This window comes from Aspergillus pseudotamarii, assembly GCF_009193445.1.
Source record: "Aspergillus pseudotamarii strain CBS 117625 unplaced genomic scaffold BDV38scaffold_66, whole genome shotgun sequence".
In the NCBI taxonomy this organism is placed as follows: domain Eukaryota; kingdom Fungi; phylum Ascomycota; class Eurotiomycetes; order Eurotiales; family Aspergillaceae; genus Aspergillus; species Aspergillus pseudotamarii.
In genome coordinates, this window is record NW_022475080.1 from 58,060 (window position 1) to 84,556 (window position 26,497).

Genomic DNA, 26,497 nt, shown 5'->3' on the forward strand with positions numbered 1-26,497 from the left:
TTTACGGAGTGGACTTGGAGAGATTCACCGAAACTTAGTCTAGTACCTAGCCAGGTTAATGCCATTAGCCAAAGTATGCTATGTGGTAAAACATGTTTGTTGGGAGTAGTATTGATTATTGTCTCAAGGGTTGACGAATGTTCCAAATGCCGAATACAGTGGACAAATAACCTGGATCATGCCCCAGAGGAATCCTAGAAAGTAAGAGAAAACCACAGCAATACCATCCCACAAACCAAGTACCCAATAACCACCTGGAAACGCCGTCCAATGCATGATACTAAGAAGGCTAAGGAAGAGGTGCCGTTTTGACTGACTTCGTCTTGCCGACAGCAAAGCCCAGCCACCACCGGGTAAGTAGATCTACCGTTGCCGTATCCTCCTGCTCCATATCGTACAACTTGATCTTTCGAATTATTAGATTCTTGCCGTTAAGATAAGCCTCCAGTTCACGGAGTTGTTGTGGACCCATTATGGAATATAACATAACCTGAATGGCAGTTTCTATTAGCAGAGCCCCAACCATGGTGTATCATGTAAATCTTGTCTTCGGAGAAGGAACAGTAACTTACAGGGGCCAGTGGATGAGGGCGAAGGACTTTGTGCTCAACCGAGCGGTCATGGTTTTGACAATGGCAATGAGTCCACCTCGAAGTAATCGGTTGCCTCGAGGGACTTCGCTCTCCATGAAGCATTTCATATGGGGTAATCGCTCATGAGTAGGTAGCAAGCACCGAAAGGCTTATTGTCATATTTTGGAAATGTCCCAAAGCAGCTGTTCATGTGGAGATGTGTTCCTTGTATATTGAAATGATCTTCCAAGTCGGGCTCATAGGTTGGATAGTCTTCATCCCTCTCCTCATCGCATTCATCCTGGTATGGATCGAAGAAGTACGGGGTGCGGCGCAACCCCAGATGTGACCCCCGCTTTCCACAGTTATTTCTCCTTCGATAGATATATAGTTCCTTTGGCACTTTGCGAAGTAACCGAACAAAGCAAAAACATGATCGGTTAGAAAAGTGGCTGGAAGACCAATGATATGTTTCGAGTGGAACCCTAATGAAATGGTTGTTTGGTTCCAGCTAGTAATTATGAATTTGGATCCTTTCGCGATATGCAAGGGGGCTGTGTTGTTGTGGAGATTAAGCATATAAGCAACAATTAAGTTTGTAGATCCGGCAGAGCATCCGGTGAGCCTATGTCACAGTTTACATAGCCAGCTGGAGAAATTATAAAAAGGAGATCTATGGTCTAAATTAGTCTAATCGAATGCTCTATCACATATTAGCTCCTATATCAACACCATTAAACATCTAAAAACCCCGGCACATCATCATGACTACCCATCGCTAGGTACCAATCACTTGGAAGGGGCAGTCTCCGCCTTCCAAGCCAACCATCCAAAAGCGATTACCATCTTAAACCCAGCAGCCATCCACAAGGCTGACTGCATTCCTCCGCTACTCCGACTCAGCCACCCACCTACAATAGCCCCAACTAACAGCATCACCACACTTCCGATACGTCGGTTCCGCTTCGGGTTGGTGGTTGGCACAGCGGCCAGCTTCGGGTCCGATGCGACGTCGAAATACACACTGGTCAAAACCACCGTTGGGATCTCATTGTACCCCAGCGCCCGACTGGAAGTGATGGAGCCGGCGGACTGGAACGCCAAGAGCGCAATGGGGATCAGTTCCAGGAAGAGAGGTCCACCTGTCAGAGAAGCATCTTCCGAGGTGTGCGGGATGAGATCGCCTTCGATCAGGGCGACGGCAATGATGACCAGAAGGGACTGGAACACGAATGACAGGAAGAGCGTGCCGCGGCGGCGGGCTCCGGCGCGACGGGTGACATTGGCGAGGGTAAAGGCGCCGATGAAGAAGAATGCGATGGAACAGAGCGATTTCAACCAGCCCCAGGGTTTACTGGTTGGCTGGCCTGAGGCTCCAAGACCGAGGAAAATGGTGTTTCCTGTTTATTATCAGTATCGTGAATTGTATATTGTATATTGTTTCCAAGGGAGTTGTGCTGTCGGAACCTACCGGTCTGCATCGCCAAGAAACAGGACCACGCATTGTAGGCGCTGCTGTCACAGAGTCCAGTCGTGAAACAAAGCAGAAGACAAATGAGGTCGGTATATTTGACGTCCACGGATTGTGTCCACCATGCTGAGAATGAGGATTTCGCTGGTGGTTGGTGGGCTTCGAGGTCGGGCGGGTTGCCCGAAGACGGATTTCCGCTCATTGATTACGGTCTGATGGGTACCAGATAAGGAATCAGGGGCTCAGGCAGTTAAAAGAATCGTGTGCGCAGTGTTGTTCTGACCTAAAGCCCTGGAGTGCTCGCAGCGAATCTACCAAGGAAAGTGGAATGTCGGATTTGACAGACAGTGCGGGCGCAAATTTTGCAGTTGGAGTCATTGGGGTCGGAGAGTGTCCGATGTCGCCATAGTTTAAAGACTAGGGATGATCGTTGTTGTCCGGAGAAATTTGACCTTCACTATTTCGGAAAGGGTGAAGTCTTCCGGTCACACCAAATGGCTGGTGCCTAACTTTCTGGGCATAGTTCGTGATTGCGATATTGGCCCTAAGCAGAACCACTGGATTGTATTTCTTCTGCTGCAGAAAGAATCCCCATTTTCGTCTCATGAGTGGACCAGGCCCACGCCCCGCACGGATAGGGCTGACGACGAAGCAATCAAAAAACTCCCCCATGTACTCCGTACTCCGTATGTATTGGAATTGAAGAGGGGGTAGAAATGCTCAGCCTTATGTAAAAGTTAAAAGATAACAATTTCCGAACTAGTCCGTCGGATGGATGACCCGTCACCTCGAATTTCTCCGAGCAAAGACCATCAATGGTTTGGACCAGTAGTACTAGTAGTAATCATGTAGTAGTTTAGTACGGTATCGGATCCCTGCATGACGGCTGCCCAGCCAATAGCGAGAGTCTAAATCATCTGACAGCGTGGGCGGAAGGTAAAGTAATTTATTGTGGAAATCACGATCTTCCACATTTCTTTCCCCTTCCTCCTGCTATAGTAAAATGTGCATGTTTGGTCAAAAACAAACCGACAATGTTTCTACCCAGGTAGATTTCTTACCCTCTACTGTTGGTGGTATAACTTCCCGCTTCTGTGTCCCACCATGGTTTTCAAGTACCTCGATAAACGCCCTTGACGGCTTATTCCCTACTATAACTCATTAGCAGGGTCTTCCCGTGGGTCTTGCATCATCCCGATATTCTGGCTTTCACCAACAATGACTACCAGCCAATGAGTACCACACCCGGGCAACTGCCCATGGACAGTAACAAGCTTCCATCCCGGCTACGCGATCCCATATATGATCATTATCCTGATCATTGCCTGAGCCACCTCGGTCGATGCGGAGAACCTTCCCACACGCATGGAGGGTTCCAGACTGAACCACCGGCCGTTCTGACTGGATACCACCCAGCGAGCAAACTTCCTTTTGCGGACTCTCGAGCCATAAGTGGCTCGCATTATAGTCAATGACCTTGTACAAACAAAGCATGTCCACGGAAGTGATGATGAAAGTCGTCGTCATCACCAAATCATCAACGCCACCGATTAAAGTATTAATAGACCCCCCGGCAGGCGAAGATGTTCGTCTGTTTCATAACAAATTTTGTTTATGTATTGCTAAACTGATCTAAACTATCAACACCATTCTCAACTGGTACGTGAGTGTCTAGACTTGATTGTTTCAAGGAAAGTATCAGGTAGTGACTTGTCAGGTCATCGCCATGCTTTCGAAAGCTCAGGACACGTTACGCCAGGGCCAGGAGGCCGCTCAAAAAGCAATGAGCTCCGCGACCGGCTCTAATAAACCAGACTTGTCGAAATGGAATACGGAGGAGATGCTGGAGACCACTCTTGACAAACACGGAAACCCCGTCCCTGACGCCTCATATACTGATTATGACAAGTTGTCGAAAGGAGAGCTTGGTCACGACGACGCGGATGCTTACATAGCGGCGAATAAAAACTTTCATCACCCAACCAAAGAGGACGATGCCTTCAATTAGGCCGTTTTTCGTGGCATAGCATGCCGCTGTCCGACCCTGGCGGCACTCCTTGTCTTTCCTTGATGGATCTTGTGGGTGAGGAGAAATGATCAAAATGTTATAATGAAATGTACGTATGTATGCATGAATGAATCAGATATAGTTACTGCCGTGTCGGGGCGTTCGTTATCCGACCGGCAACATTTCAGGGTCGAATGGAGAAACATGTGTAACTGTAGATGAGCCACATTTATTTAACTCGTATCACGATATGACATGCATTGGGTACTAGACAGTCGGAGACTTTCCTTGGCAAGTGGACTCCATTATCTTAGGCGGGTGGAGATTGCTATGGCAACCACTCCTCCCGCGGGCTGGCCTCTTCCTGCCTGAGGCCTATACCACTCCGGAAACGGCAAAACCCAAACGAGCGTCACTGGCCGACCGCCATGTGAAGCCGTCTTCAGGCTCAATTGCAAACGCTTGCGTTTGTTATTAGACTCTCTCTCTCTCTCTGCTCCTTGGTTGTTTTTGAGATACCAGGGCTTCTTTGGTCCTCCCCCTTGCGCTCATTACTGCATGTTTCTCTCTTTCACTTTCCATCGCAGGGACCCCTCGCCAGTAAACTAACTCTCGGCTGTTTACCCCCCCTGATTAAAAGGAGGGTCAATGTACCTGTCAATATTGGGTGGATACTGATCCCTTTATATTCAACCTTCAACCACAGAGACGCCCTTATCCACAAGAAGGGAAGGCACCACCTACTCCCTGCGCCGGGTCACAGCGTCTTGTCTCTATCTTTATTTGAACACCATTTCGGATCGCCTTCCCTCCGGCAGTGGTGCACTTGTCTGTATGTACCATCGATTAGTGAATCGCCAACGTGAGCTCAGCACTCAGTTTGTACAGTTATTGAGTGAACATAGTTTGGATATGTCCTTGGATCCGCGGTTTTACCACCATATCGGTCATGGCTATGGGCCTGGATCACAATCATCCGCCTCGTCTTCCGATACCTCCGCCGTAACGAGTATCACCAGCCCGTCAATCCGATCGACGACTGCTTCCGCCGCCGCTCTACGATCGAACGCCTCCAGTCCTTCTCTACGCGCAAGGGAAGGCGGGGCCATGCACGGCACCTATCTGGATGGTGCCTCAAGCCCGACGCCTGGTGGCAATGTCCGTGTCGTGGTTCGGGTGAGGAAGTTCCTGCCCAGAGGTATGTAGGGTGTGTGCGCGCCGGAAGGCGTACAAAATTACAGTTTACTAAAAAATTGGATGTTCTAGAAATCGAGCGCAATGCGGAGTGCTTGATTAGCATGGATCCTCGCACGCAGACGACCAAACTAAGGGCTCCCAAACTTGACCCAGAAGATGAGGGGAAACCGAAGTCACAAGCACGCGGAAAGGTCTTGGAGGATAAATCATTCATCTTCGACAATTCGTTCTGGTCTCACGATATCGATGACGATCATTATGCGCACCAAGAGGACGTATATAACTGCCTGGGAGAAGAATTTCTAGATCACAACTTCGAAGGATATCACACCTGCATATTCGCCTATGGTCAGACAGGTTCCGGCAAGAGTTACACCATGATGGGCACTGCGGACCAACCGGGCTTAATTCCACGGACCTGCGAGGATTTGTTTCAGCGCATAGAGAGTGTTCAGTCACCCGATATTAGCTTCAATATCCGCGTTTCGTATTTCGAGGTTTACAACGAACATGTCCGCGACTTGCTGGTGCCTCGGACCGACCCGCCTCATTACCTTCGGATCCGCGAGTCACCCTCTGAAGGCCCTTACGTGAAAGACTTGACCGAGGCAACGGTGAAGAATTTCGCTGAACTAATGAAATGCATGCGCAAAGGTGATGTTTCCCGCACAGTAGCCAGCACCAAGATGAATGATACCTCGTCCCGCTCCCATGCAGTCTTCACAATAACCCTAAAACAAATTCACCATGACCTCTCGACCGACGAGACGACGGAACGCACAGCACGAATTCGCCTGGTTGACTTGGCAGGATCGGAACGAGCTAAATCTACGGAGGCAACCGGACAACGACTACGCGAGGGATCGAACATTAATAAATCGCTCACGACATTGGGTCGAGTTATTGCCGCCTTGGCGGATCCGAAGCAAGGCCGGTCCGGCAAGCGGAAAGGCAAGGATGTTGTCCCCTATCGCGACTCGATCCTCACCTGGTTACTCAAAGACAGCTTGGGAGGCAACTCGAAGACCGCCATGATTGCCTGTATTTCCCCGTCAGACTACGAAGAGACGTTATCTACTCTCCGCTATGCAGATCAAGCGAAACGTATCCGTACTCGTGCTCGGGTCAACCAAGACCATTTGTCTGCTGCCGAGCGCGACAAACAGATCGCCGAAATGGCGGAGACTATCCGTACGCTGCAGCTCAGTGTCAGTTTGGCGACAGCAAACCGTCGAGAAAGCGAGATTCAGAATGAGAAACTAGAGGAATATCAGCAGAAGGTGGAGAAAATGCAGCGATTGATGGAGGAGACGAAGATGGTCAGTGAATGCAAGATCAAGCAGCTGCAGACAGAAAATGAAGCACTTCGCAATCACCTGAAGTTGGCTCTCGATAGTTTGAGAAATCCGATCCCACCTGTGACCGTTGAGAAACGCAGAGGTAGTCTTTCGCCTGTGACTGAATACAATAAGGAAAACCGTCCCGGATCGCCGATTTCAGATGTGGAACCCGAGCCCGATCTGATCTGGGAAGATGAGGATACGATCCGAATTAAGGGTCGTGAGCTTGAAGCTCATGACATGCAGGCTGATATGGAGGATCTGCTCATGGATATCAACCTGTTCAAGCGTAAGCTGGCCTCCGATCATGAGCGATTCCGAGCAATCCAAAAACCGGGAGGCCGGAAACGACGGCGAGCGCTGGGAGAAGTTTGGACGAATAATCGATGAGGTTGGGCGGCTTGGCCTGCAGGGTGGCTTTCTGATTGATGGGCGCTGCGGAATTTTGGTGTTTGGGTTAGGTTTCTGGTGGCAGAGTGCTTTTCGTACATGCTTCTCGTTCATGATATCTGGATATTCTTTTTCCTGTTCGGTGGACATTTTGCGATTTTTTTTTTTCTTTGTTTATTTTTCACGGTTTTTCATACTTTTCTTTTTTTTTTTTTTTTTTTTTTTTTTTTTTTTTTTTTTTTTTTTTTTTTTTTTTTTTTTTTTTTTTTTTTTTTTCCTTCCTTTTAATTCCGCGATGAATGATGAATCCAGTGTTATGTCAGGATGTGAGACATGATTGAATGATTGACTTGATATGGAATACATGTCCGATATTGGTTATGATTCAATAGAATACATATTAAAAAGTGAAACTGTTTATTATAAAGGTTCAAAGAAGATAGAATCCATTAAAGATTGACATGCTTTAAACAGGCTAAATCACGAAATAGGGTGGAAGAGACTAGGGCTGCATTAGTGCTAGTGTCGGCTTATGGCATCATGCCGAATTTGGTGAGTCAAAGTCACATTTCATTTGAACGTCCCAATCTCATCCCCACAACCCTCTACTATCGAAAAAAAAGTCGCCAATGCCCCTCCGCTCCGTCGTCATCGTCCTTTAGTCCGCTTTTTTCCACCATGGCGAACCCCATCGACCCTGCGCTGACTTCTCCTCCCTCCACTTCAACAAGCCCTGCGCCCGCGACGCAACAATCGACCTCCGACATGTCCTCCCAGCAACCCCCCTCCTCCCAACCACCGCAGCCGTCCAACGGCGCATCCAAACCCGCCAAGCCACCTAAACAGCCTAAGTCCAAAGATGCCCCCCCCGCCGCGGGCGGAGCTCCAGGGGAGGAAAAACTCAGCCCAGCTGAACTGAAGAAAAAAGCGAAGGCCGAAAAGGCCGCCCGCAGAGCTAAAGAGAGAGCTGAAAGAGAAGCCAGCGGAGGTGCAGGTGCCGGACCAGGGCCCAACGCCGCACCGCCTAAAAAGGGCTCGACTGGAGGCGGCGCTGGAGGGAAGGAGGCTCCGGGACAGCCATACAAGAGTCAGAGGCATCGACGCGGGTCTGCTACACAGGCCAGCGCTACGGAACAGAAGAAGAAGCAGGAGGATAAGAATGTCGCCGTCTTCGGGCATTTGTATGGACAGCCGAGGAGGACTACTATCGCTGGTGCCGGGAAGGAAGTGCACCCTGCTGTGTTGGCGCTGGGTCTGCAGATGAGGGATTATGTCGTGTGCGGTAGCAGTGCTCGTTGTGTGGCTACGTTGCTGGCTTTCAAGCGGGTGTGTATTTCGGAGTCCTTTGTTTGGTGACGCGCTGTTTTATGCTGATCTTCTGTTTTAGGTCATCGAGGCTTATACGACTCCCCTGGGCACCTCCCTTTCGCGTCACTTGACTACTCACCTATCCCATCAGATTACCTATCTCTCTACATGCCGTCCTCTCTCAATCAGTCAGGGTAACGCTATCCGTGCGCTTAAACTGGCAATCTCCTCTATTGATCCTTCCGTCCCCGAGGCCAGCGCTAAGGCAACGCTGTGCGATTTTATTGATAACTTCATCCGTGAAAAGATTACCGTGGCCGACCAGGTCATTGCGACCAGCGCCGCAGAGAAGATCCAGGACGGCGACGTGATCGTCACTTTTGCCGGCAGTTCGATTGTTAAGCAGACGCTTCTCAACGCACACAAGCAGGGCAAGAAGTTTCGTGTGTCCATCATCGACTCCCGTCCGTTGTTCGAAGGCAAGAACCTGGCCCGCACGCTCGCCAATGCGGGTCTGGAAGTGCAGTATTCTCTTGTCAACGGTATCAGTCACGCTATCAAGGATGCTACAAAGGTGTTCCTCGGCGCACACGCCATGACCAGTAACGGACGACTCTACTCGCGTGTGGGTACAGCGCTGGTCGCCATGTCGGCTAAGGAGCGTGCTGGTGGCGTGGAGGTACCTGTCATTGTCTGCTGTGAGACTGTCAAGTTCACGGACCGTGTCGCCCTTGACAGCATTGTCGTCAACGAAATTGCCGATGCAGATGAGCTCGTCCCCAGCCAGCCCTTGAAGCAGGTGACGGGTCTGCCGGACCCCGCTGACGAGGCTGATACGAAGAAAGGCGACGCGAAGAAAGGTGGCAATAAGGCTGCCACCAATGCTCCCCCAGCCGAGTCGACACCCCTGCCTGAGGGTTCTTCGCCTCTTGCAAACTGGAAGGAAACGCCTAATCTACAGCTCTTGAACATCATGTACGACGTGACCCCAGCCGAGTATGTTGACATGGTAGTCACGGAGATGGGCAGCTTGCCGCCAAGCGCGGTTCCGATCGTGCATCGGATGAGTACGAACTTGTGAATGATGGGTTCTTTGTTCCCTTTGATTCTCGTGAAATGAAAAATGTAGCTCAGGTTATCGGGATATGCATCGGTTTTTAATAGATTCGGGCTTCGCCAGAGGGTATGATTCAATATGTATGGCATGTGTAAACGACTTCTAGCGATTATACTACTACTGAGTACCGTCATTTTTGTCTCCAAAACCCGTAATTGACTAAAATCCATGCCAATTTAGATAAGACAACAGTCACATGGAGATAAACTAAACGCGGTGAAATACTGCCGTTAATTCCAAGATGTTTACATCCATCATCTACTCTGTACATCCACCTCATCTCCAGTACATACATACAACCTTCTCATGTCAATACCTCACTCATGCAGATACCCATAAAAGTACCAGCCACAAATCCAACATCAAATTCTTCAAGATGGTAACGCTCCCCTCCAATCTAATCTCTACCTACCCTCCCAAACCACCCTCACCTCCAACCCAACTCACCCTACTAACAAACCCCCCAAACAAAATAGAGCAAAGACTCAACCCCAACCCACCTACACATGCACCACCCCCGCCTAGCCGACTACTTCGAAGACTTCACGCGCCCCCACACCTCCGCAACCCCCAGCACAACAACAACATCCCACCTCTACAACAACCATACCGTCACCTACGGCTCCTCGTCCCCCACCCTCATCCCCTCCTTCCTCCCCATCGAAGACATCTACGTCGCGCCGCAGTATCAGCCCCCAAACCCCGAAGACGAGGATGATGTTGTCCCCGACCAGCATGCTGCGTTTGGGATTAGTAGGGCTATGGAACGCCGGCGGGAGGCGGTTTGGAGGGATTTAGGATTAGAGGGGTTGGTGAACTCGGGGGGTGGAAAGAGCGCTGGGGTTAGGGTTAAGGAGGGGGGGAGGAGGATGGGGGGGAAGAGGGTTGTTTGTTTACGGTGATTTTCTTTTTTTCTTTTGGTTTTTTTGTGGAGGGAGAGGGAGACAGGGGGTTGGGAGGGGTTTCGTTGGGTTGGTTGATACCCCTTTTGTTTCTTTTATTTATTTCGTATTCCTTGTGGACTGTATTGTTTCATTATCATTATGATGCCTGACGCCCGCCTTATACATGCTATGGTATATCTAGTTAATCCAACGAGGCACTGCACTTTAGATGCGGATGACGTCTACCCGTGTCCGTTCGTACAGTTTGTGGCTGATGTGTTTTTGTTCGCGTTCTTCGTCGGTGATTTCTCGTGGGTGGATGGCCATTTGCGCGTAGGTTCCTGCTGCTCGGCGTTTGGAGAGCGTGCCTGGGTTGATTACCAGGACGCTGTCTACTACCTGTTTGATATTGTGAGTGTGTGTTGTAATAGGTAGATGGGGATGGGGGATAGGGGTGCGCACTTTGACGAACGGTGGGAGCATGCTGGGAACGATTAGCACGTCTGGTCGGACGTTCCACCACTCGCCTAGCTTCATGTAGCTGACGTCCAGGGTGGCGCCCGTGGCTAATCCGTTATCTATGCCGGGCTTGGGAAGAACGTCTCGCGATGACGGTGGGAAGACAGGGTAGAAGTGTCTTTGCTCGACGAGGTACTTGGACAACCGGGTGAGCAGGTTGCCTTCTTTGGGTTTGCCGTGCAGAGCCTCTTCTCTTCGCAGCTCGTATAGGACGTCGTGGGAGCACAAGCCAATGACGGTCTCGTTGAGAGACAGCGTGACTGGGTTGGAAACCATGCGCACCTGCTTGGGCAAGCCGAGTTCCTTTTTGGGGAGCTGCTCCTGCGGCCAGGAGACATGCTTGCTCACGGCGTCGCGGACGGAGGGAACCATCACGATCGTGATGCTGGGTACTGCCGCGACTAATCTCTGTAAGGGTGTTGTGATGCAGTGCCGGAATACTGTTGTTAGGGTTGCGGTGTCTGGATCGTATCCGTTGGTTTCTGGGAGGTCGAAGTCTCCCGATGCTAGCAGTGGATGTTCGATATCTAAGAATGGACCCATGAGGACGAGTCCGTCTGCATAGTTCTCGGCCGCTTTCTGACATATCTCATTGAGCGGCTCGAAATCTAAGTTATCGTCGGCTGTGTATGGCCCCGAGGAGACTATTAAGTTCAATGGAGAAGAGCCAGCCTCCTCCAATCTTTCGTTGATACCTTCCATAGTGGGCACAGATGATGCAGCGGGCGGTAAAAGCGGGGTGGATAGGACTTCCTTGACCGAGAAGTAATTCCCGGACGCATTAATACCCCGTAGAGCAACAATTTGTCCCGGGAAAAAGTTCACCGACGGTAGCGTATCCACCTTCAGAGGCACACGCACTCCAGCTCCTGTTCGTCTCGACGTCTCAAGTACAAGAGAGGCTGGGTTAAGCTTTCCTTCCATGGTGTCTGACGCAATCCGTCCGACCGCAACAATCTCGCTGGTGCTCTGGGTCGCTGCACTGCCGAAGGGGAGGTCCTCTGTTTCGTATTCCTTCTGGAACAAGGCCGTGAACTCGTCAATGCGGTCATCTAGGATCTCGGATGCTTCAGACTGTCGCATTGCCATTGGCTTGTATCCGAACTTCTTCAGATCCGTGTTCGCAGTGGGCCGTATCCGTGCCTCTGAAAAGGGAGCCATAGGGGTCTCTGGCATCGACAGGTGGGCATTGAGGGTTTCAAGCGTCTGGCCGGGATTCTGGCGCTCCGAGAAAGGCACGGACCTGTGTCCGCAGTCAATCATATTGTTCCAGCAATGCGGGATAGCCTTCTCCAAACATACTGCACTCCATCACCTGTAGCAGCCCCATTCATAGGCTTTCGCAGAGTCTTAGAACCGATTGGAGAATCGACCTTTCCCACTTTAGACGTAGAGGGAGATGCGAAGTCCGCTTTCCGCTTGGCTGAGTTCGGCGTTCGACCGTGGGGCACATTTGGGGTTAATCCGTCTAATCTATAGTAAGGAGGTCAACAAACTCCTCTCCAGATACGGCATGCCTCTGCGACTTACATCCCAAAAACATCAGTTGCTGCTGCTGCGCGCGGGGTAGCGGTGGGTAATTGTCGGCTGGGCTTGCTTCGAGTCTCTCGCTCCAGTAATTCCTGCACGTCACGCTTGAACAGCCTCACGGTCTCTAGGTTTAGTTTGGTCTCTTCGGAGCCCATCTTCAAGCAGAATGACTCCCATTTGTAAAATAGTTCCTGTGGGGCAATCGAGTGGACTCGCAGAAGGGACTGAAGCTCTGCGAGGACGTCTTTAGGTAGTCCATCGGGAGAGGAAGCTGCGAAGAGCTCATTAAGCTCCCCAATAATATCCTCCATGGTGACACCGAGTCAGTTCTAACGGCGTTGCGTTCGAATTGTAGGAGCAAAGTAAATTCCCCCAATGCTGGTAATCCGAAATTGGAGAACGCGCGGAGAACGCGCGCCGCGTCCTGGGCACGGGACGGGGAAATTAATTAAAAGAGTGACCGCCTTCCCGGTTAATCTATGGGCCCAGGGAGACAAGTCCACGTAAGTACTCCGTCTATTATTATTATGTCGAACGATCATCCTGTGGGCCTGTCGATCAACACTGAGCCTACTCAGCGCTAAAACTTGCGCAGAAAGAACAAAATCTCCCAGGGGAGTTGCAATTGTCTCCAGTCTATATTATGCGAGCCATTGCCCCCTGAAATACAGCCTAGGATACCCTCCATAGACCTGAACTTAATTGAATCGCATACTATTACTATTCCTTGCAATAATGAGTGCAACATCGGAACCCCCTGTCCCCGCTACGTCAGCCCGCAGCGGTGAGGCAGTCGACTCACAGACAAGCGTGCCATCAGCAATTGCTGAAAATTCCAGTAACACTGTCGAGCAGACTCAGCCTGCAACCAATGGCAAGGATATTGAACTGGAGCTCCCATCCTCAGCGGCTGATGGGCTCATTCAGAAACCCTTCCCTCGTCCTCTCGACTCGGCCAAGCCTACTCCGTCTGCTGAGCTTACCCCCGACCAACAGGAAAAATACGATTCTGTTCTTAAGGCCGTTTCCTCTTGGACAACAGTACCGACAACGTCTGCGAAGAACGCCCCCACTGAACCCCTCACTGACAATGAGCGCATGTTCTTGACCCGGGAATGTTTGCTTCGATACTTGCGGGCAACGAAATGGAACGTGTCCGAAGCAATTGCACGACTTGAGCGTACTCTGACGTGGCGTCGTGAATACGGCGTGGAAAAGCTGACTGCGGATTTTATCTCAGTTGAGAATGAGACGGGAAAGCAGGTCATCCTTGGATATGACATCCATGCGCGTCCTTGTCTCTACCTTCTGCCGTCGAATCAGAACACTGAGAAGAGCGACCGCCAGATTCAACATTTGGTTTTCATGTTGGAGCGGGTGATTGATCTGATGGGGCCGGATCAGGAGACTTTGGCGCTGATTGTTAACTACAACGAAACGAAGTCGGGCCAGAATGCAAGCGTCGGCCAGGCCAAACAGACCCTCAACTTTCTCCAAAATCACTATCCCGAGAGAATGGGTCGAGCGTTGGTCATCAACAGTAAGTGACACTCGCATCTCTGTCTTTTTCCTTATACTGATCTCACTGTGTGCATTAGTGCCCTTCATGATCATGGGGTTCTTCAAGTTGATCACCCCGTTCATTGATCCTTTGACCCGGCAGAAGCTCAAGTTCAATGAGGACCTGCGTCAACATGTACCTGCAGCTCAACTGATGAAATCTATGGGAGGTGATGTCGAGTTCAGATACGACCATGCGACCTACTGGCCAACTCTGAACCAACTTGCTGACCAAAGGAGGGCTGCGTACCGCGAGCGGTGGGTCCAAGGTGGACAGCGCATTGGAGAGTACGAGAACTATCTGAAGACGGGAACCAGTCCCAGTCTGGCGCAGAGAGAGACCTCAAATGGAGCTCCATCGGAGTAACCACCTGTGTATCGACAATCCGACATTCGCAACCACTCTCAACATCATGCCATTTTGCCATCTTACCTGGGCTTCAATTGCATTACTAATGTTCACTGCCCCTGCATCTTGCACATAATACTTCCTAGCATATTGTTGAGCTCATCTTATACATATACATTTAGACCGCATACGTTACATCATGCCTGCTTTCTTATGTTCCTCCGACATTCACGAACTGGTGAAAAGGACTTCCGGGTCATTTTGTTTTGCTTTGCTCTCATACACTGGTCCGCAGAGCCGAGCTCACTTGAGCATTTCTTTTATTCCGGTCCAGCAGCTTAAGGGATCTATTTGGAGGCTATTACTTTGTCAAGCAGCAACAGCGCATCTTGTATATAGACATGGTTCTCTGAGGACGCCCGATGACTTCATATACTAGATCATCATCCAGAAAAGCCAGGCATACCCATATAGTTGCACCCCAGATCCGTGTCACGTGCTAGATGGCGGGGTATCTCTTGGTGGCCTCCGTATGTGATATCAGATGCTTGGTGGGGGATCAATTGATTCGGTCGTAGGATAAAAGAAGTCTCAACTGTCATCCCTGTCTATCCGAAGACTGTCTCACCATTTTTCTCTCCTCTCATTTTCGTCGACTGGTCTTGACCGTTATACGACTTCCCAGCAACAGAGCCGTTGATCTACAAACTTAAAAGAGAAAATCACTATTCTTGAAGAAAAGCTAGCTAGTTCTTTTGATAGGGCACCATATTTTACTTCTATATCTGCACTTGTTGATTTTCTCAATCAACAATCGATATCGCTATCCATGATGAAACCTTCCATATTACTATTATCATGATCTCCTGTATTATTTGTCGTACTCAGCTCCCACTGGTGTTCCCAGCTCCCCTCCGACTTGACTCTTGACTACATTGTTTGTTCTTTGTTCCCTGATACATTACGTACCTTGAAGAAGAGGGGGGGGAAATAAAATAAAGAGAACTCCGGATACTAAACCCATTTGGTTTTTCATTGAGTCGCCTATTGTACGCTACAGGTAATCCCTCTAGCGTTGCCCCTCCAAACTACATGCAGGCCCCCAGTCATAAGTTAATCCCGGCCTCCCACCGTTGACCGTGATGCCGATGGCGGACAAGAACCCCACGGGCAGAATCAGACTGCCGCCCAGACCCGCCACGACGACGACCGACGACACTACTGTTGCTGCTCCTTCTCCCGCTTCCCCCATTACTACGACGACTCCAATTACCACTTCCATCCACACTACCAACAATCTCACCTCCATCCCTAATCGTCACCCTGTGTCTGGTCACGAGGGAGGTTTTGTGCAGCCCTCCTCATACCTCCGCCCGCGCGGTCTTTCGCATCCAATGCCCCCAACCCAGCCCGAAAGGGCGATCGATCGGGAAGAGCGACAGGGCCTAGTGAGTTTCAATTTTTCTTAGAGTTTTTGTTTTCTTGGTCGGGCCTATTTTATTCGCCCTAAGTATCTCATCTCCGGCTGTTCTTCCCTATTTCTCCCTTCCCCTCTGCTTGAAATTGTGGGCTTGTGGCCCCCTCAGTCCATCATGCTACTATCTCCGAGCACGAGCTGCGATTCCCTACCATTCATTCGCCTATACCCTCCTTTCCGAGCATGCTCAGTAAATATAGTTGGAGACTTTGGCTAATAACTCTCCCTATCGATCATATCTGTCTGTAGCGTGCCATTCGCAACTTCCTCAAAGTCCGTAACAGTTACGATGTCCTTCCGCTCAGCTTTCGGCTTATCATCTTCGACACCTCTTTGTCAGTGAAAGAGAGTTTGAATATCTTAATCCAAAATGGCATGTACTTCCCTTGTTTGGTGAATAGTGTGGTGCGCCGTGTCCCCTGCCCGTATTTCTTCCGCGAAAGGGTGCGACGTCGCAAACAGGCTATTAGATGTTCAGGGAGGAAGATGTACTGACGAGGTCTCACATTGCTCAATCAACAGGCATCGTGTCAGCCCCATTATGGGACTCTAAAACCTCGACTTTCGCGGGCCTTCTCACCACCTCCGATTATATCAATGTCATTCAATACTATTTTCAGAACCCGGCAGCTTTGGGTGAAATAGATCAATTCCGACTGGACAGCCTCCGAGGTACGCCACTCACCCCTCCCCGCAATTTAATATACCCTTGGACCGGTACTGATAATGAGCTACAAATATAGAGGTAGAAAAGGCTTTAGGGGTTGCTCCGCCGGAGACTATTTCTATCGATCCGGAAAGGCCTCTCTATGAAGCCTGTCGGCGCATGCTTGACTCTCGGGCTCGACGAATTCCTTTGGTTACTAATGACAGTCAAACGGACCGATCACATGTCCTGAGTGTAGTTACACAGTACCGTATCTTGAAGTTCGTCGCCGTCAATGTCAGTGAGACACAGAAGCTGCGCAGACCCCTGGGGGAGATATTGCTAGGCAGCTATGAAAATGTAGCAACAGCATCAATGGATACGCCTGTTATCGATGTAATCCATATCCTTGTGGAGCGGAGCATATCGAGTGTGCCCATTGTAAACTCGGAAGGTATGAGTTTGCCCAGCCTAACTTCTATCCAAGTACTAAAAGAACCACTTACTGCCAGGTGTTGTGTACAACGTCTTCGAATCAGTTGATGTTATCACATTGATCAAAGGTGGTGTATACGATGACTTAAGCCTAACGGTTGGAGAGGCGTTGAAAAAGCGATCCCCAGTATGTTCGGCTGTTGAAACTCTCCTCTTTTCTAAGGGCTGACGTAGGACCTCCTTAGGATTTCCCTGGTATCTATACATGCTCGTTGAATGATGGTCTGGATACTATCTTTGACACAATTCGCAAGTCTCGTGTTCACCGCCTGGTAGTGGTGGACGAAAACTTCCGACTAAAAGGCGTTCTCACATTGAGTGATATTCTGCAATATATCCTTCTAGAAGGCGAAAACGACGAATCGTCTTGATATAATCCAGACATCGCGCTGAGGGTGCCTGGTGCACAATTGAAAATTGCATGGTAATGGCGTTTGATTCTGCTTTTTTTAAAGGTCAGTGACATGGTCTATTGTTAAGGATTCGACGGAAACATGGTTACGTTCCAGTCGCCCTTCTCGTCTCCCACCGGGGCATGGACTCCTCTCGACTTGCAGTGCACAAGGAAACAAGGTATTGTATGATGATTTAGATTTCTATTGGGTTGGCCCTCAGCTTGTCGGGTTTACGTTCTGCCCACGTATTCAGCATTGGCGTTTGGATTGACCATAATAGATTTTTCTTTTATGTATGGCTATTGTTGTGAAGGTCCCTCTCTGCCCGTCAGCCTATCCTCCATTGTCTTCGTTGGAGTATGTATTGTATCTCTTCTATAGTTCTGATGACACTGTATGGTGCAGCTGTAGCCGTATACTTTCATACGGTAAGATGATGTACTCTCATAGAGCTGATGCGTTTAGTTTTTGGAATGAATGCCTTCCACCGGCTGATATATTGAACAGGGTCTTTGTACGCATTCAGCATACTCCAGAGCAGAAGGAGCGACTGATACATTCGCCGAAGGAAGTTGCTGCTATGGTCTCTCTTCCTGTGTTTCAAGTTTTAGTTTAATCGAACTCGACTTCGTGGTACATAGTCCTACTTTCATTTTACCAACGGGCGTGGTCTACGATTTCGCTTATTACACGCTGCGCCTCTCACTCTTGATATATCTGGGGTAGAATGGGGCTCTTCGGCCTCTTTTCCAAATCAACCACAACCGAAAGCAGCGCACGAAAATGGACTCGTGCAGGTCATGCGAAGTTAAGCGATGTTCGACACCGTCAATATGGAGGTTTACCAAGTGATATGGGCCATGATGCGTCGATTGGAACGGGATCAAATCCCGCCTGCGCCGAGCAGTCCAGAGAAATTCACTCTAATCCATTATTTCAGAACAACCCACAGGCGCAGCATGAGCAAGGGCCTTTTCTGAAAGATTTCTTGTGTAACATAGGCGCTAATAACACCAAAATAACATCCTTGGACTCGCGTGCCAATTCTCCGCATTTGGTCAAAGGCTCTGGACGCTTCGTGACCCTCCTTCGTTCCCGCAAGCCTCGACGCCCGAAATCTCAATTTAGTGCTCCCGGATTCCATGGTAAGTATGCTGCTGGGAATTTTGATTGCTGCGACCATATGTGTACCGTGGGCGACAATACTGGAGGCCATCGAAGCGCAAATGGGCAGAGGCTACTCCAAGACCACAGGAAACAAATAGGGCCTTTTGAGGATAGAAAGGCTAGCGACAGAACAACACACTCTCACAAGTCTGAATATACAAGCGTGACTGTGTCTCACCACCCGTCAAAACGCACCTTAACGCCCATTGCCCTCTTCCATAAGGAAAATATGCGTCAGAACCTGTTCGATGAGTTTGTGGAGCCCTGTCGTCGAGCATCAAGCTGCTACCCCCTCTTGGAGCCATCGGCGACCACTACCAGCTCCGCGATACAGGCTAGCTCGTATTATGGCGACATGAATCCCGAGATCGCTTACATGGCCGGAATGCTTGCAAAGAGCGGAAATCCCTTCAATCAAGAACCTTTTTGCGACCCTGAAAACCTATCACTCATCAGTTCGTCTCGAACCGTATCGAGAGGCAGCACTTGGTCGTTTCATATCGATCGACACACAGCCGCTGTCGCCTTTAATGAGCTTGCCGCTCAAATACATCTAGACCCACTGGAGTTGGACAAATATGACCCGGGCAAAGGCCTTAGCCCGGTTTTCCAAGGTAGATTTTCCCTTGGAGTGCCCACTTGATGTGATAAACCTTTTCTCATGGAGCTACAGTCGATAACCCCAACCTGATCGAAGACAACGAGCCCCCACGACGCCGCGATAGGGTCATTGGTCGGATTCGGGTAATGCGGTCAACCCTACATATGAGAGTTCAGCCCGCCGTGACCCATGCACGAGCGCTGCGTCGGATGAAAACATTTGCCAATTTTTCTTCTCGGTCCTGCGAATTGTCTGCACTGAAAGGCAGGTCTTTGGAGAGCCTAGCTCGGCTAGGGGGACATAGCTTTCTGAGCCTTCCAGTGGAGTTTGCACCGGCTACCCTCAGGCTGCCAACATGTTTCGCCGCGACTATTTCCTATTTGAAATGCTTTGGTAGGCATCTCCTATTCATATACTACAGGCCGTGGTTCTGGAGTCTACTTACTAACGCAATAACCAGCGTTATCCACACCAGAAGTGTTCTGTAACGCGGGTGACATGAAGATGGCCGCCCGAATCTACGATTACTTTGCGAAACAGGTGTTGTCCGCTGAAAATGTGCATGATAGGATTGAGGTGACTGTCCGGCGTGGAGAAATGCCCGTAGAATTGATCAAAATTCTCGGCCATGGCGCTTCCCCTAAACTCTCTTCACAGGTTCTCAGTGTTGGCTGGGCGTTCAAGGCTCTACTGGCCGGACTGCCTGGCGGAATCCTGGGGTCGGCGCGCTTGTACCGGATACTCGTCAGCATTTGCTACGGGCGTATCGCGGAGAGCAATGGGTGCAATGGCGGCTATGGCGGTGGTCTCTCTCCCCCAGGCCACGCGAAGATGCAAGCAATCGGTCTCGCGGTCCTGGCGCTCACCACGCCAATGCAGTTGAATCTCATCTGCGCTTTTTTCGGGCTCTGTGCGATGCTACTATACGAGACCGAGCGCGCGAGTGAAGTTGGTAAACTCGGGGGCGACGTTGGCCGAAGTGGTCTCACCTTGGAATTGTTGAGTTTGGAGCGCCTCGGCTATGTTCTTGGTCCACTCTTGACCCCAGATGGGGATAACGGTGGGCAGGACACATTCCGGGCCATCGAGCGGGAGATTGAAAATCAGCGGGTGATGACGATGTTGATCAGCAGTTGGTGCAGCATCAATCGACAGTTGCGAATCTGGCAGAATCAAGGATCGGCCGCGCGGCGGGGGTCGTTCTTCCGGTTATTCAGTTGGGAGCAGTCGTTGGCCGACGCCGAATGTCACATTGGCGGGTGACGAGTTCAAGACAAGAAATTCATCAGGATAATCCTCAGAAAATTCTTAAAGAAATCTCATCGTCCTTGTTTGACCTTCTTCGGGCCAAAGGTCACAAGCCCCCCTTCCATTTCTTCTCTTCTAAGACGGAAAAAAAAATTAAATAAATAAATATTACTCTTCGTCTATTATAAACTTTTGGTGTATCCCCCCTGTAGGCAAATCATAACACAAGGAATGTATCTTTACCAAAAAGACATTGAGGGGCTGTGTTAGTGATTAACGATCATCGTCCGACGGGAGTCAAGGTTCACCAATCGGATAATTATCAGCAGCGATAATTAGGTTCTGGGCTCATGGGGGGGAATCGGGCGAGCATGGCCAATGCAGGATGCGGCGTGGTTGACACAATCTAGGCCGTCCAGGCCAAACGATTATATCCGGTTTGTCTCCAATGAGGCATCGGAAGGAGGGAACCGCACCGCTTGGAACCTGTTATTGGTAAGGGACGTTGGCTAAAGGCAGTTCGTTACTTGGTGGAGTGGCCGGGCGTCTCTCGGTCGGCAGATAACACAGAGTACGGAGTACAATCAATCAATCTCATTCAAATGAGGGTCCATTTTATGCGGAGTAGGCAAGTAAGCTCTGTCGATCCGTCAACGTTGAATCGTCGGCCCTCTGATCCGGAACAACTAGTTCGCTCTGTTCTCCATCCTTCCATTCTTGTTTTCGTAATGACTTGGAGCAAGAGTCAGTGTACTTTTCTCTCTGCATCTCATATCATATCATCTCCCTCGATACAGAAGTACTCTTAGTACAGTACGTACGTACACACATCGATGGTCTACGACGCAGAGTCAAAATAAATGAAGTTACAGATCCTTGCTGTTTGAATCCGGTTTTCGTCTTTCTCTCTCTCTCTCTCTTTTTTCCCTCTATTTTTATTTTTACTTTTGACTTTTATTTTTTAATTTATTTTATAATTTATTTTATAGTTATTTTTATTTTTCATTTTTCCTTCTCCAAAATCCAATTCTGGTCGTCCTGAGGCAAAGGTTATTGAATTACGGATAAATCGGATACGACGGTATGTATATGTATGCCCTGTAACATACTTACATCTGTACAGTACATACATCTCACTTGGCACCAACCAGCTCCACCTCCAGCTCTCTCCATCCTGATACCGATCTAACCTGCTTTTCTAATCTTCCCTGTGCGGATACAACAGAAGAGGAGAGATTCTTTAGGATGTATCAGCTATCCGCTATCGACCAGGTATATCAGAGATGAATGCGGAAGACTCCATCAGGGAAGCGCAGTCCGCCAACTAGATGGTCTCCTCTTTCCAAGACAAAGAGCATCTGTGCTGTGGAACCAAAAGGGTTTCACTCTTGGCGAGAAGGTGACGTTTGCACCCTGGGTTTCAGTGTGCAGTATTTTGTTTTCTCGCTGGTTGGACCCATGGTTTTCCTGCCCACCTCTTGGACGGACGGGAGAGAAGCCAGGGAGCTCTGGCCAACTTGAACGCTGACAGAATTGGTTCAACCTTGGTTGGCACCCTTTCTGAGCCGTGAACCGGCTGGGGATCCCACAAAGGTCCTTCCTCTCTCAGTACATTGACAAAAAGTCTCCGTGGTCTGAGGTTCACTGTAAGGTACAGACTTTTTCTCATGTGTCTCCACATTGATCGATCTCATGTCGGATACCTCCTGTTGCCATATCCGACCCCATTTACCTTTGTCGGGGATTGTTGAAAGAATCCATAACAGTCCAAATTACCAATTCAGGCAGGTAGATAGACTACAGATAGGATGAAAGGGCCTATTGATCTCCCATACAACCAACTCCGTTTCGTTGAGAGTGGTTACCAGCTGTCCGACTCCAGTGGTACAGTAAAAGCTTTAGAGTGTAACTGACTCGTATAATGAAGACCCATGAGTTAATGTACTTTTTTCGACTTGTAACGTAATCAATGAATATAATAAGTTTCATGAACATTATTATTATTTCTCTATTTCTACTTTTCTCTACGTTGACTCCTCTTTTCTCCTCATGTTGATTGGGGAGTGCTTGTTTGGACTTGGAGATCATGATACACGATTGCTCTCTGGCCACCCAGCGGGCGGCGATCCCCGATTATCTCCATGTACTCCATAAGTCGATATCACATTCTTGATATAGTAATAATATTATTATTATTATTGTTTGATTATCGTCGATCACAGTTGAAGTTCCAACCGTCAGTCGGGGTGCTATGGTCTTCTTCCCTGTCTATTAAGTTTGCCAGGTCGTCAATGAACGAGTCGAACGGACACTCGATGATTTCATCCCCTGGCGATGGAGGGGAGTACTTTTGAATTTCGATTGCATTCGGAGGATCTTCGAAATTTTAGCAACTTCTCGTTCATTCATGAAAGGGTATCGAACAAGCTCTCCACTCGGCCATCCATGATGTCAACGACAACCCCACCAGGAAATCCCCATTGGCGCTTTTTCCTCCCCGTGGACCTGGTCCGGGATGAGAAGCCTAACCAATCAGGATTGTCGGGAGTGGTTTGACAGGTTGCTTAATCGCTGGGACGGAGAGTTCGGGAGGAGCTGAAGTCGACCTTGGAGGGAAGAGAAGAAGGTTGAGGACATCGAATGTCATCAACCCCAACTCGTGATCCGCGGCCAATCATGGGTTTGGACTCCACAAGAAAAACAACATCAAGTCAATCAAACAAACAAACATGACTGACCACTTTTCTCAAACTCTTCCATGTGGGAAGTCCAGTTCACTTTCAATTCAATTCAATTCAATTAATCCAACCCTTCCAGAAATTCAGTTTGTTTATCTGTCCTCCATCATGGCCCGTCTTGGTGTTTCCCCATATAGGGACCTCATTATCCACCTGGTTTTTCTTCCTTCCATGATTCCTCCATAATTCTTCATTGCTGTTTTGCCTCCTCCTCCCCATCTCGTATCACAAACCCCTCCAATTGAATCGCCCAACCTTTTTTTTTTTTTTTAACACACCTTGGCTTGTGGTGAATATCTCGTTGACGGACACAGTCTGAACGGAGTCACTGACCAGGGTGTGTCTTCTCGCAACGTCATCCGTTCCACAGGGTTGCGGTTGCACTTCCACCCAGGCTGGCCCACTTGCCTCGAAGCTTTCTGCACTTCCTTAACCTTCTCGTCCTTGGAAGGTCTGGACACATGGTCCGATTCCAGAGAGAATCTTCTATCGCTCCAGTGGGTCCCCTCTGCCTTGATACCCGGCCTTGGAAAGAGGGCTCTTCATCTACGGATTTATTTTCCTACCGTCCGCTCTGATTGAACAACGTCGTCTTTTCTTCTTTTTAATCATCATCATCTTCTTCTTCTTCTATTCCCTCGCTTTGTTGGGAGAAGACTACTACGTCTCGGCCTTTTGCCCATTCCCGTAGTGTCAACCGTGGTAACACTGCCTGTCGGCCACCCGCACCTGCCTTAAAAACATACTCATTTCCCCTCTCCGCTACCAAAGACCTTCAGCCACCACCTGAACCACTTCCCACCTGCTATTTTCCTGATATTCGATCATACGACTCCTCTGCTCGCCGGCGAAGAGGGTCTTAACACTCTCGCTGGAACCCTCTCATATCTAATTCTTACTACGATATCTCTCTCTCTATCTCTCTCTATCTCTACCCCGTCCCTTGTCGGAGAATCTCTCTCTTCTGTGCCTTCTCTCTGCCTGATTCCTAAGGTCTGACATATATTTGTCGTCATCTGGCTCCTCTTAACTCTCGCTCCCCAATCAACATCAACAACCATCCTTTGGGCGTTCATCTGTATTCTTCGTCTCTTCGTCCCACCGCCAAATACCAGTTATGTCGGTGGAACAAACCCTTTATAGCCGCGATCCAGCAGCGATGGCAGATCCCTCCTGTGCCGGCCCAGCTACCTTCACCACGGCAGGCGCTTTCTCACAGCCCGACTTGATGGCTTTCTCGCTCCCAGAAGAAGAACCGATCTGGGGTTTTGACACCATCGCGCCGTCCATGGCCTCGTGGCAAGGCAAGATGGACCAACAGGCTTTTTGCAACCCCAACATGGAGAGGGGCCTTAGGAATACTCACGTCCGCAACGGACAACCCACGCCGCCTCCCTTTGATGACAAGAAACTGCAGCCCCCTATGGGGGAGATGTACCCTTTGGCACAATATGCCTTCAACAGCTCACCGCCCGAGTTTACCCCCCCGAAACACCGCAGCAGTCTCAGTGAACAATCGCAGCTAGATGGTTACAGCGTCAGTACCCGACGTCGCAAAGCTTCGGCCGTCGATCAGGGGGAGCAACAGCAAGAGCGTGAGAAGCGGGAAAAGTTCCTGGAACGGAACCGGTTGGCGGCCAGCAAGTGTCGACAGAAGAAAAAGGAGCACACGAAGCTCCTGGAGACCCGGTTCCGCGAGGTATCCAGCAGGAAAGGCGAGCTTGAGACCGAGATCGAGCACCTGCGCTGCGAAGTGCTCAACCTCAAGAACGAGATGCTACGGCATGCGCAATGTGGGGATGAGGCCATCAAGCTCCATCTCGCTCAGATGGTCCGGATGATCACCTCCAAGGACACCCCCAACCGCGACCTGGTTTCTCCCATGCGATCCCCTGAACAGAACACGGCGTCCACTCCTCACGGGCTGTCATTCGGATTTGACGGTCCCATGCAGCTGCCCTCGGAAATAGGATCGCCGTTGGATCAGCGACGAGACTCAGAGCAGTCCATTATGACCGAGTCGTCCTACGCATTCTCCACAGATGACAGTTTCGATGAGTTGATCAATGTTTAACGGGTCACGTCACTAAGCCTTATTTTCCCTTTTTTTTTGTTTCCCTACTTTTTCTTTTTTCTTTTTTTTTTTTTTTTTTTTTCGATATTGCTTACTATATCGCTCTTTTCTCCCTGCATCTCGGTAATGTTGTCCGATAAAAGCGACTTGCATAATGCCCGGTTCCCACACACGAAATGAGATGTCCCAAATGTTACGAGTCTGACCGAGTTTGCTGCTTTACTTACGATGAGCTCTGGCGTTTGGAGTTTTAATGGGATACAGGCGGTTCTTACGATTCAGGGCCTGGGTGGATTACTCTAGGGGAGTTGCTTATTACTGGCTGGCTGTATTAATAGATGTTGGAGGTCGATGTACCGGCCTTGCATTGCTCTGGGGCATCTGGTTGGTCACTCGTTGGCCTCGAGGGGCATTGATATTACGATCAGGTGTAATAATACCTTAAGGTGTAGCAAAAATGGAAAATGCCTGGCAAATTGCATGATCTTTCGTAGACCGTGCCATACTTAGAGTAAAGCATTTCCCTCGCCACAAATAATAATAAGCTCTGGATCTGCATAGACTTTTCCCCCAGGCTATGATCGATCGGGCCACATATTACATCAGACCTGCAAATCCTTTTGATGATGGCAATTAGGGGCAGGAACGGATTCTATCTCCGGATGCCTGTAACTGGTGACCCGTGAACCATCGTTGAAATAAAATTAAATCCCTGAGAGGGCTGAACTGTACCATGAACATTTGCTAAACTTTCCCTTTTTTTTTTTTGTTCCATTGGCGGATATCTTTCCTCCTATCAAGCGGTCTTTATCCGCTTCTCTTTTTCGCGTTATCGAAGGTACTCTGTAAAGTTAGGCGTCCCTGTTCTAGTGAGTTGCATAACGTCAATTTTTACGTCAGTTAGTCACATCAAGCTTTTCCTTTTCCAAAGGGCAGATGACAAAGGGCAAAATTAGGGTTGACTTGGTTTTACTGAAAATTTTATAGGTACTTAGTATGTCCTAGGTATTAGGTATTAGTTACTGCTGGGGGGAGAGGGGGTGGTTTGGGGGTTTTTTTTTGGGTGGGGGGGGGAAATTATTGTGCCCATGGTGGTTGGTGTGTTGGGGATGAGTCTTGAGTATAAATGTTACTATGTATAGTATATAGTATAGGCATAGAGATGTAGTAGGTAAGGAATATCTATGATTCCCTTTTAGTATTTTCCATGCAGTATACTCCTTCTATTATCAGAGAAACAATAGATATAGGAATAGATATGGAAATAAGAGTGTCAATCAATGAATGGCATAATTCTCAACTCTCAATGCTATGAGTTATGGCATAGTAGCCATTCCATTCTTAGCAGCAGTAGTTTATCACTAAATAGAGGTGGTAGGATATAACAAATACAATATACTATTTACTCGGT

General features: G+C 49.2%; 11 protein-coding genes across 11 annotated transcripts; 9 read left to right on the forward strand and 2 right to left on the reverse strand.

Moving 5' to 3' along the window:
• Positions 1–1,229: 1,229 nt before the first annotated feature.
• Positions 1,230–2,753, reverse strand: BDV38DRAFT_258075 (YoaK family protein). Its single transcript, XM_032055684.1, has 2 exons — positions 2,044–2,753; positions 1,230–1,972 (listed from the first exon to the last, which is right to left on the reverse strand). Exons 1-2 carry the CDS (start codon positions 2,243–2,245, stop codon positions 1,362–1,364), a joined length of 813 nt encoding a protein of 270 aa, XP_031909510.1. The 5' UTR covers positions 2,246–2,753; the 3' UTR covers positions 1,230–1,361.
• Positions 2,754–3,535: 782 nt separating this feature from the next.
• On the forward strand, positions 3,536–4,051 carry BDV38DRAFT_286777 (uncharacterized protein; the record flags this gene model as incomplete). The annotated part of the gene is made up of 2 exons (XM_032060747.1): positions 3,536–3,628; positions 3,761–4,051. The coding sequence occupies 2 exons, from the start codon at positions 3,536–3,538 to the stop codon at positions 4,049–4,051; spliced, it is 384 nt and encodes a 127-aa protein (XP_031909511.1).
• A 1,201-nt stretch (positions 4,052–5,252) lies between these two features.
• BDV38DRAFT_258081 (kinesin-3 family protein uncB) lies at positions 5,253–7,035 on the forward strand. Its single transcript, XM_032055685.1, has one exon. It carries the CDS (start codon positions 5,350–5,352, stop codon positions 6,976–6,978), a length of 1,629 nt encoding a protein of 542 aa, XP_031909512.1. The 5' UTR covers positions 5,253–5,349; the 3' UTR covers positions 6,979–7,035.
• A 541-nt stretch (positions 7,036–7,576) lies between these two features.
• On the forward strand, positions 7,577–9,519 carry BDV38DRAFT_258084 (translation initiation factor eIF2B subunit delta). The gene is made up of 2 exons (XM_032055686.1): positions 7,577–8,304; positions 8,366–9,519. Exons 1-2 carry the CDS (start codon positions 7,657–7,659, stop codon positions 9,365–9,367), a joined length of 1,650 nt encoding a protein of 549 aa, XP_031909513.1. The 5' UTR covers positions 7,577–7,656; the 3' UTR covers positions 9,368–9,519.
• A 148-nt stretch (positions 9,520–9,667) lies between these two features.
• BDV38DRAFT_258085 (Apc13 domain protein) lies at positions 9,668–10,711 on the forward strand. The gene is made up of 2 exons (XM_032055687.1): positions 9,668–9,782; positions 9,880–10,711. Exons 1-2 carry the CDS (start codon positions 9,780–9,782, stop codon positions 10,303–10,305), a joined length of 429 nt encoding a protein of 142 aa, XP_031909514.1. The 5' UTR covers positions 9,668–9,779; the 3' UTR covers positions 10,306–10,711.
• Positions 10,513–12,647, reverse strand: BDV38DRAFT_274290 (DNA-directed DNA polymerase alpha subunit POL12; the record flags this gene model as incomplete). The annotated part of the gene is made up of 4 exons (XM_032057818.1): positions 10,513–10,686; positions 10,750–12,049; positions 12,109–12,279; positions 12,337–12,647. The coding sequence occupies 4 exons, from the start codon at positions 12,645–12,647 to the stop codon at positions 10,513–10,515; spliced, it is 1,956 nt and encodes a 651-aa protein (XP_031909515.1).
• Positions 12,648–13,011: 364 nt separating this feature from the next.
• On the forward strand, positions 13,012–14,354 carry BDV38DRAFT_184347 (CRAL/TRIO domain protein). Its single transcript, XM_032052141.1, has 2 exons — positions 13,012–13,876; positions 13,935–14,354. Exons 1-2 carry the CDS (start codon positions 13,072–13,074, stop codon positions 14,261–14,263), a joined length of 1,134 nt encoding a protein of 377 aa, XP_031909516.1. The 5' UTR covers positions 13,012–13,071; the 3' UTR covers positions 14,264–14,354.
• Positions 14,355–15,457: 1,103 nt separating this feature from the next.
• Positions 15,458–17,755, forward strand: snf4 (AMP-activated serine/threonine-protein kinase regulatory subunit SNF4). Its single transcript, XM_032055688.1, has 7 exons — positions 15,458–15,693; positions 15,972–16,095; positions 16,245–16,394; positions 16,466–16,822; positions 16,881–16,990; positions 17,049–17,318; positions 17,373–17,755. Exons 1-6 carry the CDS (start codon positions 15,640–15,642, stop codon positions 17,232–17,234), a joined length of 981 nt encoding a protein of 326 aa, XP_031909517.1. The 5' UTR covers positions 15,458–15,639; the 3' UTR covers positions 17,235–17,318; positions 17,373–17,755.
• Positions 17,756–17,985: 230 nt separating this feature from the next.
• Positions 17,986–20,289, forward strand: BDV38DRAFT_274293 (uncharacterized protein; the record flags this gene model as incomplete). Its single annotated transcript, XM_032057819.1, has 2 exons — positions 17,986–19,039; positions 19,487–20,289. 2 exons carry the CDS (start codon positions 17,986–17,988, stop codon positions 20,287–20,289), a joined length of 1,857 nt encoding a protein of 618 aa, XP_031909518.1.
• A 3,375-nt stretch (positions 20,290–23,664) lies between these two features.
• On the forward strand, positions 23,665–25,136 carry atfB (bZIP transcription factor atfB). Its single transcript, XM_032052142.1, has one exon. The coding sequence runs from the start codon at positions 24,130–24,132 to the stop codon at positions 25,084–25,086; it is 957 nt and encodes a 318-aa protein (XP_031909519.1). The 5' UTR covers positions 23,665–24,129; the 3' UTR covers positions 25,087–25,136.
• Positions 25,137–25,142: 6 nt separating this feature from the next.
• BDV38DRAFT_258098 (uncharacterized protein) lies at positions 25,143–26,126 on the forward strand. The gene has a single exon (XM_032055689.1). The coding sequence runs from the start codon at positions 25,340–25,342 to the stop codon at positions 25,529–25,531; it is 192 nt and encodes a 63-aa protein (XP_031909520.1). The 5' UTR covers positions 25,143–25,339; the 3' UTR covers positions 25,532–26,126.
• Positions 26,127–26,497: the final 371 nt, after the last annotated feature.

Bases quoted from the DNA above. Each gene is read 5' to 3' on its own strand.
- BDV38DRAFT_258098 (XM_032055689.1), top strand. From the start codon at position 25,340: ATGGGATACAGGCGGTTCTTACGATTCAGGGCCTGGGTGGATTACTCT.
- BDV38DRAFT_184347 (XM_032052141.1), top strand. From the start codon at position 13,072: ATGAGTGCAACATCGGAACCCCCTGTCCCCGCTACGTCAGCCCGCAGC. The intron at 13,877-13,934 runs GTAAGTGACACT...TGTGTGCATTAG, and splicing joins TCGAGCGTTGGTCATCAACA to TGCCCTTCATGATCATGGGG.
- BDV38DRAFT_258084 (XM_032055686.1), top strand. From the start codon at position 7,657: ATGGCGAACCCCATCGACCCTGCGCTGACTTCTCCTCCCTCCACTTCA. The intron at 8,305-8,365 runs GTGTGTATTTCG...CTTCTGTTTTAG, and splicing joins CGTTGCTGGCTTTCAAGCGG to GTCATCGAGGCTTATACGAC.
- BDV38DRAFT_258081 (XM_032055685.1), top strand. From the start codon at position 5,350: ATGGATCCTCGCACGCAGACGACCAAACTAAGGGCTCCCAAACTTGAC.
- snf4 (XM_032055688.1), top strand. From the start codon at position 15,640: ATGCCCCCAACCCAGCCCGAAAGGGCGATCGATCGGGAAGAGCGACAG. The intron at 16,395-16,465 runs GTACGCCACTCA...CTACAAATATAG, and splicing joins CCGACTGGACAGCCTCCGAG to AGGTAGAAAAGGCTTTAGGG. The intron at 16,823-16,880 runs GTATGAGTTTGC...ACTTACTGCCAG, and splicing joins GCCCATTGTAAACTCGGAAG to GTGTTGTGTACAACGTCTTC.
- BDV38DRAFT_258075 (XM_032055684.1), bottom strand. From the start codon at position 2,245: ATGAGCGGAAATCCGTCTTCGGGCAACCCGCCCGACCTCGAAGCCCAC. The intron at 1,973-2,043 runs GTAGGTTCCGAC...GATAATAAACAG, and splicing joins TTTCTTGGCGATGCAGACCG to GAAACACCATTTTCCTCGGT.
- atfB (XM_032052142.1), top strand. From the start codon at position 24,130: ATGTCGGTGGAACAAACCCTTTATAGCCGCGATCCAGCAGCGATGGCA.